Here is a 9147-nt window from a genome sequence, read left to right as displayed (position 1 = left end):
AATATCTTTGCCAAATTTTATCGAGATCGGTTCAGATTTGGATATAGCTCACATATATATTTGTATCCTATTTCAAAGTAATTGTGCGCCAAATGGGCAATACAAGTCCGAATTTAAAAGATACAAATGCTTCGGCATATTTAGTCCTTTGAACTTTAAATTATAATTATAATCATAGCGTGTATGATTGAATTCTTCCATAAAAACTTTTAATTGTTATGTGGAGCTCTACTTAATTAGCAAAGTGGTGTAGGGTATCAAAAAGTCGGCCCCGCCCGACTTTAAGACTTTCTTTACTGGTTTTAACTTGTTTTACGCCTAAAATTGTAAAATTCCACCGCCATTTAGCACCTTACTTTTGTGTTAAATGTCTTGCTTACCGTATTGTTAGTGCATATCAACTCGAATATAAATAAAAAACATGCTTCAATATTTTGTTTCTTATTTTGTTTCTTTATTGTTTATATTTCATTTGAAAACTGCCATCTATAAACGACATTCTGTTGTTTCGCCGAATACAAAGGACTAATGGGCGGTGACTTGTGGCGACCTGAAAGAGATGGTGAGAATTGTCTACAAATGTCTGTAAAAGAAACAATGTTAGAGAAAAAGAAGAAAAAAATACAACAGGCTAATAGGCAATCATTAAATGGGTTTTAACAGTTATTCAAAGTGTTTTATTACGATTATATTATTAAAACTAACTATTTTGTTTCGAATTTATTATTTGTTTTGTTTTTTTTTTTTATGATTTATTTCTACGCAGCAAGACAAGCACAACAATACCAAATAACAATACAATACAACAAATACAATACATTACAATAATTTAACGTTTAACTAAAATAATATGGTTTTAACATTAGTACCGTCATAAAAAAAGAAACACAAATGATCGGATTGGTTACAAATAAACATATTTTTTATGGTTCTGAAACACAAATAGAGCTGTTTGTTTTTCACTCGATTAAAATGACGAAAAAGACAATTCGGCAGCGAATTTGATCTTATGGTGTTTGGGAGTTTGACATTATTATCTAAATTTATTTATGCTTTTTTCTAAGCGTGTAAACTAAGTAGGGGTTTCCTACTGCAGTGAGTTACCGATCAATTTGCTTGGCTTTCTATTCAAAATATGGCTGGAATGGGTCTACTTTTTTTAGGGGTTGGGGTTTCTGTCATAAATCATTTATGATGCCTGTTCGGATGGATTGAGGGACAATTGACGCATGGTAAATGTGGTTTCTGTTCAAAAAACAAAACAAAAAAAGAGAGAGAAATAATAAAAACAAAACATTTGGACAACAAATGACATAAACAACACTTATTAACAAATAAATAACACAAACATAAAAAGAATGAACAGTGCTTTTGTGCATTGTTTTGAGAGTTTTGTTATTAACAATAATCGTGCTTTGAATGTTATGCCAAGAAAGTGATATAAGCAAGGAGGTGAGAAAGGCTAAGTGCCTCTCCATAAAATAATAAAGTTTTCCCTAAGAAAAAGAAAATCTTATATGAATATTGGAAATATAGACTGATATTTTGTACCAGTTTTAGATGCTATTATGTGTAGTATGATTATTGCAAAAATGGACTAAGTCGGCCAGGATTTAATCATAGCCACAAATATATCGGCATCTATTGATGTTCAGTATTTTTAATATGACATTTTTGCCATAAAATATTTATTATTATTATCTTAAATTTTTAATTATTTGAATATTCAAATGAATTTTGCAATTTAGGCTTTTTACTATATAGGAGCTCATAAATGTAACTAGGCAATTAAAATACCCCAAAATCTGCATTTATATTGAACAATATATCCGAGGATCTACTTATTATTATTTAAAAATTTTGAAATTGCGGTCACTTCCTTCGGAAGACGTTGCCAGGACCCCAGAGTCATATTCGTCTACTCACCACAATACATATTACCTAATACCTTTATCCCTTTATACATTAAACCAGCGGTGCTCAAGAAAAAATGCCTCTTTTCAGTCAAATTTCTCTTTGCTCATTTAAATCAAGAACAAAACAGTGTTAAGTCATTATTTATACAAATACTATTTATCCATTTGCTTTATAAATTAATTTGGCAAACATTCATGTTTAAAAACAATTTAATAGAACCGTAAAATATAAAGAAAAACAGAATTTTAATTTTCTCTTAAATTATCTCTTTTTTCGGTTCATGTTCTAGAACACGGTTTTGAGCACCGCTGATTAAACATAAACTATCTTATTTATTTCATTAATCTTTCTATCTTATTTTAATATATCGCATTACATTAAACTCTCCCTTTTTCTCTTATCTCTCTCAACTATCACTGAATCTGGTGCTCTTTAATATTCTCCCACTTACTCCCACTTTAGTAGTTAAAATATTAATTAATGGAATAAGTAAAAAAGTAGTAAGTTCGGCCGGGCCGAACTTTCAACAACATCCACCATTTGGAAGGGATTTGGAAATTGAAAAATATACATCGAAAAATACTGTTAAAATCATAAAAATACTGAATAATGGGAGTTACCGTTATATTGAGGTCTATACGAAGACATGGACCTGCATAGTCAAAATTCTGTTAAAGCATGCAGTACCCATTGGGAACTGCAAATACGAAATTCGAAATAATTCCCACAAATAATGTCCCTAAAATCAAACAAGGAGTAAAAAACCAGTAAGTTCGACCGGGCCGAACTTTGAATACCATCCACCATTTGGAAGAAATTTGGAAGTTGAAAAATATACGTCGAAAAATACCGTAAAAAAATTATAAAAACACTAAATAATAGGATTTACGAAGACGCGGACCAGCTTATTAAAAAATCTTTTATAGCATGCAGAACCCATTGGCAACTTCAAATATAAAATTTGAAATACTTCTGACAAATTACGTCCTTAAAATCATCTAAATACCGAATATGGAGAGGTACCGTTATTTGGGGCCTATACCAACACCTAGACCTGCATATGCCTTTTTCCAACACAGGCTGTAGTACCCATTACGAAATTTAAAACAATTCAGGGGAATAATGACGCTAAAAATAAAATACCGAATATAGGAATGTACCGTAATATCGGAGGTATACGAAGACGTGGACCTCCATACGCTGTTTTCTATCACTGGCTGTAGTTCCCATTAGGAACTTCAAATACGAAATGTGAAAAAAAAATCTGGTTAATAATGACACAAAATCAAAAAAATACCGAATATAGGGAGGTACTGCTATATGGGGGCTACACCATTTTCAATACCTAAAGTCCTACAGAACAAACACACATCTGAGTAAAATGTTATAAACCGACTTCAATTCGTTCGGAAGCTAAAGTGATTTCCACAGACGAATTTTATGCTGATCAAGAATATGTATACTTTGTGGGGTCTAAAATGTATATATCGAGGTGTTACAAACGGAATGAAAAACTTAATAGACCCTCCATACTAGATATGTTATATGTTTTATTAATATAAAATACAACTCAAGCCTATTCTAAATAATGGACCTACACTGAAAATTATCCGTCAACATGGTTTGCATCGACTCATTATATTTAAGAAATCGAGAACTCTAAATGACAAATTTTTCGGTTTTAAATAGTGACTGAAATGTAGGGTCTATTACTAAACGTAGAAAATATACCAACTTCAACTTCTTTTTTACCCTTTGTAATAAGATGGATGGTATATTGACTCGGTCATTCAATATATACCGGTCCAGGTAAATCCCGCATATAACAGTAAATTCTGAGTTATAGGTTTCGGTTCCAATTTCCAAATCATATATATCAAAAAATTATCAAAGGAGGTCCCCTTTTTCGTATACCCTACATTTAACCTCTTGATTTTGAGTATTTAAAGAATTCGGACCAACTTCCAACTAAATCAATTTTAATTTGAAATTTCGATACATCGACGAAAAGTTTATATTCAATATGGGTAGGAGTTATAAAGATGGTCAATTTGGTCACAAACCGATCTAATATTTCGTATGGTTTTTAAGAATAACCCATTTTTTTTCAATCTACTATTGATGTAGAAGCTAAATTGTTTATATTCTCCTTTAATAAGTTATTCCGCTCATACAGCTCCCAAATTTTTGCTGAAATGTATCGATATTCATTTCTCTATATCAATATCGATTGATTGTGCTTCCAATTGAATAATGTTGTAGTTTTCGGCAAAACGCCATAGGACGACGATTTTGATTTTGAGTTATTGGTAATTTGTAGCGGTATCTGTCCCTCGAGAACTTTCTACAGCAACAAATCCAACTTTGAAAAAGATAATGCTAAAATTTTGGTAAAAACTACTTAGCTCCGCAATATGAATAACTTCAAAGTATTTAAGACAAATATACTCTACACCCCCCGCCCCCTCCAAAAAGTAGCCAAAATACAAAATTTTAGCCCAATCGATTAATAAATACGGTCTAGGAAATAAATTGGGAGGTACCTCGAAATAAAAATAAGGGCACTAACTCGAAATATTGACCCACACTGAAAAGTTTCTGCTAAGAGATTTACTATCTCCTAGGAAACCAACATTCCAAAAAAGGGTCAAATCAGTTGAAAAATATCGTCAAGACCCCAGAAATAACTGAAGGGTTATACAAAAGCGTGGACTTATATTGATTTTTGCAAGGATAATTTCTTTTTACTTGTTTCTCAAATTACCAAAATTTACCTAAATTATTACCTAAAATATGACTGAACTAAAAAGACCAACGACATCACCCATTTTTTGTATTAATGATTCTACATGTAAGCCATATGCCTGTATCAAATTTAAAACTTCCATCTTTTGGGAATTGTAGAGAATAATATGTAAGACCATTTGTTTTTATTTAAATCTATAAATAATGGGACTTAATTCCTCCCCAATTGTCTTATATTCTGACACTAACCTTAAAAAAGCGCCAAATTTCGTGGGGGTCGGGAAATGATTGATGAAATGATTACAATTTAACATAGACGGACGGATACACGTAGCTCGATGGACTTAGATCGGCAAGATAGGAAGATCGTATATACCGATCGGGGTTGTAGAACAAATATTTCAATATATTGCAAACTTCTGAGCCTGTCAAACTTTCAATACCTCCAACACATAGTGTTGTAGAGTCTAAAAAAGGCGACATATTGTGTGTATTACCATGTATGACTATATCCGGCACTAAGCTCGGTTTATATGTATAACATTTGTTTATGAATTTGAACTCGTACGAAAAAGTGTAGAACATTATATTCCATTTTCGCAAATAATATTGGAATATGCTAATTCGGACACTGGTTTCAGGTTTTGACCTTTTTTCTTGGGAGTGGGGGGCTAAGAGGGGCAGTTGTAAATATTTTCCGTTTTCGCTCTGACCCAAGTCTGATAAAAGTATTACCACGGACCAAATTTGGATTTTACGGTGCCTTATGTTTATGTTGTCCCAGGTTCTTTCTAACATTGTTGAACTTTTGTGGTGAGGGACTCAAATATTCCATTTTCACACTTTCTCTATATAACTGGTTCTATTCTCTACCATCAAAGAATATGTATATGGTTGCTTTAGATGTACACAAAATAAACCTATCTCGTACATTATTCTGATTCTGTTGTTTTTCTTTTCTTGGCTTTTGTGAACGGTATCCCAGACCACAGCAACATCAAAACAATTTCCTACACGAGTACACATATCAGCAAAATACTTTTCTACACGATTTCACTCCTAGAGAAACTTCTAACCTATTTTGAACAATTTGACTCCGACCTATATTTTTCCAACAGGAGTAATTCACAAGCGGAAAAGAGTGAAGAGTAAATGTCGTGTAAAACTCGTACTGTTTGAAAACTCCCGCTCGCGATTCAAAACGAGCAAACTTAAGCTCTGTTTATTTCACATTTTTGTGGGGAAGTACGAAAAGGAGGGCATTGACATATGGTCTGGAAAAATATTAAAAATATAAAATATTTAATCCGGGTACTTTTATTTTTAAAAGTTTTCTTTGCTTATATTGGAGGGTATTTAAAAATATTACTTATTTTTAGTTTTTTTTACATTCAATTTTTAAAATATGGAAAAAAATATTTTTGGAAGATCAGCGTATTCCCCTTTTTTTCTAATTATTATCAAAATTTTACATGGTTGAAATACGTCTTTAATTTCCTAATTATATAATATAATTGTCCTTATTATCTCTTTTAACATTTTATTGTCTTCTAAAAAGGATAATTAATATTCATCTTAAAAAATTGTGATAGAGTTATTAATGTGTTTGCATCTACATAAAAAGGCATAGTACATTTTGACATAAACATATCACGTGTGACCACACCCATAACTAGCTTTATACAAATAATATTGATTTCCTCTTACCGCTAAGAATTTTTCACACTTTCATAAAACCCCCACATGAAGCACTCAATGATGGCGATGGAGATGAGGTATGACTTGAACTTAGATAATCCAATAATTTTAAAACATGACCAACTAAAATGGAATTTAACATCAATTCAGACAAAATTCAAATTTACGATGAATCATTCCAATAAAAGCCAAAAACATGGATGCATGTCAAATTACACATAAAAACACACACACACAAACATACCCCTTAGTACACGTTCACATACCTGGTGTTGTGAAACCTTCCTGGATTTTGTAAATTTCATTTAAATCCCGAGCACTGCACAGGGGTGTATCCACTTGGGTTGTCTCATTGAAGCGGGCATAATCAATCTCGTATGCCTGACGATCTTTGTTGTAGACCACAACAGGGTCAAAGCGATGACCCCATAGAATTTCTGTATTAATATAACTGGAACGGGCCTGCGTCGATTGGCCAGTAGATTCCACAGTACCCTCGAGAATAACCACAATTTCAAATTTGTCATTCAGAATATCCGTAGCAGACATATTATAGAGTGGTGAGTTTTCATCGATTTTGTGTTCAATAACCATGGGCCAAATAAAGAAGATATCCGATCCACAGTCATCAGCTCCAATTTCAAGATCGGTGAAATGTTGAGTCATAACTTCGCCTTCCTTGGTCGTCTTGGTGCGAATCAACTGGGCCCTTACACCGGCACCAATAATGTGCGATTTACGCATATCACCAACACGGAACATGAGGCTAAGGCTACCATCCCTCTGGCAAATGACAGCATTTTTCGAGAACAGTAGGGTTTGGGCTCTCTGTTTGGCACGAGTCATTTTGGCAAATACAATGCCAGCCATGAAGGCCGATGACATTACACCGTAAATGGATTGGAAACACATCATGAATATGGCCTCGGGACATTCTTCCGATGTTGTGCGTACACCATAACCAATGGTATGTTGAGTTTCAATGGAGAACAGGAAACACGATGTAAAACCATTAATTGCCGAGACACAAGGTTGCCAACCACTTTCCTCTGCAAAGAAAGAAATGATAATAAGCTTTGTTGAACTATCCCGCCCCTCCCTTAGCTACTCACCCTGATTGTGTGGCAAATGCAACTCCTCCAAATCACCATGGGTGTACATGATCAGCCACCACAGCACCGCAAATATCAACCAAGACAATATGAATGACAATGCAAAGGCCAGCAGGGTCCAGCGCCATTGTGTGTCCACCAGGGTGGTGTACATATCTTGCAGAAACCGCAAACGTCTTCGTGTCAAATTCTTTTGCAGAACATTGCAATCACCATTTTTGAAGACAGCTCGTCGTCTCACTTTACGCATGCTGCCGGGTCGGAAATTACGGGATCTAAAAATGAGAAAGTTTAAAAAATGTAATTCAATTTATGTATACGCCTTAAAGTAGGCAACAGTTTTTAGTTAATGCAAGAACAACTTCCATTGTTGGATTGTAAATTAGAGCAATAAACGGGTGACTCATGAATATTTATTAAGCCATTGTGGACAATAATTTAATCAGAACAAGACAGACACACAGCCAGATGACAGATATAGTTTTACTTAAAAGACACAGTTTTACTTAAAATTTTATCCTGATCGAAAATATATACTTTGTTGAGTCTACGTGATTATTTCGAGGTATTGCAAACGGAATGTTAAAATTAAAATTTCCTCCATATTGTAATGGACACTTTCGATGAAGAAGATGCTATTACATTTTAGAGCTTAAATCCTAAAAAGATAATTTTCACCAGCTCTGTCTTCTCTGTCAAGTAATTACAAAATCGTTCTTAATACACATAGCATAACTATTAATCAGTTCCAAAATTTTAAAAATGTTACTACGACAAACGGTTACCCAATTTGGTCCAAACTTGCTGCGTGGTAATATTTTTGCCAAACTTAAATTAATTTCTGAGATAAATAATAACTAGAGGAGAGATTGGTTCATTTTTAACTAGGAGTGAAATTTGCTCATAAGCCGGAGTCCACGAGGAGTGCGAATTTTATACTTAATTTACTCTCCACGCATTTCTTTTGTATGAGAGCGCTCTCCAGTTACCTGATGACGTACAAAAGTCAAGAAGAGGAAAACGAAAAATAGGCGGCGGGTGGTTTTCTTTTACAAAACCATATTACGGCTGTCCCAAAGTCGGGCGGGGCCGATTTTATGATACTCTACACCACTTTGCTAATTCAGTTCAGCTCCACATAACAATTAAAAGTTTTTATGGGAGAATTCAATCATACACCCTATGATTATAATTATAATTTAAAATTCAAAGGACTAAATATGCCGAAGCATTTGTATCTTTTAAATTCGGAATTGTATTGCCCATTTGGTGCACAATTTATTTGAAATCGGATAAAGATATATATGGGAGCTATATCCAAATCTGAACCGATCTCGATAAAATTTGGCAAAGATATTTCTGAGCTGTATTTGATATATTTCCCTGAATATCGTTGTAACGGAGTGCATATTACGGTTGTGGGTAACAAATATAACAAATCAAATGAATAATATATATGGAAGCTATAGCTATACCTGAACCGATCTTCACCAAATTTGACATACTAGCTTCTAGACTCAATTCGGTCGTAAGTGCCAAATTCCATCCCATTTGGACAAATATTAGACGTTTGGTGCACAATAAAAGGTAAATCGGACGAAGTTATATATGGGAGCTATATCCAAATCTGAACCGATCTCGATAAAATTTAGCAAATGTATTTCTGAGCCGCATT

At 33.6% G+C, this 9147-nt stretch overlaps 1 protein-coding gene across 5 annotated transcripts in view; it reads right to left on the bottom strand.

Moving 5' to 3' along the window:
* Positions 1-454: 454 nt before the first annotated feature.
* Positions 455-9147, bottom strand: part of LOC101901470 (G protein-activated inward rectifier potassium channel 3) — a 35346-nt gene continuing 26653 nt past the window's right edge. For 2 of the 5 annotated variants that reach the window (XM_005183446.4, XM_005183452.4), the window contains 3 exons: positions 7473-7747; positions 6627-7409; positions 455-583 (listed from right to left, as the gene is read on the bottom strand). In XM_005183446.4, coding sequence (XP_005183503.1) covers positions 462-583; positions 6627-7409; positions 7473-7747 — 1180 coding nt within the window. In that variant the 3' untranslated portion in view covers positions 455-461. Of the gene's footprint in view, positions 584-615; positions 1246-6626; positions 7410-7472; positions 7748-9147 lie in introns of those variants that run through there. The other 3 variants (XM_005183448.4, XM_005183454.4, XM_005183449.4) reach the window with 3 other exon arrangements.

Source organism: Musca domestica, unplaced genomic scaffold (assembly GCF_030504385.1).
Source record: "Musca domestica strain aabys unplaced genomic scaffold, Musca_domestica.polishedcontigs.V.1.1 219, whole genome shotgun sequence".
NCBI classification, from domain to species: Eukaryota; Metazoa; Arthropoda; class Insecta; order Diptera; family Muscidae; genus Musca; species Musca domestica.
Note: the sequence above shows the minus strand (reverse complement) of the source record. Positions and strands in the feature narration are given on the sequence as shown.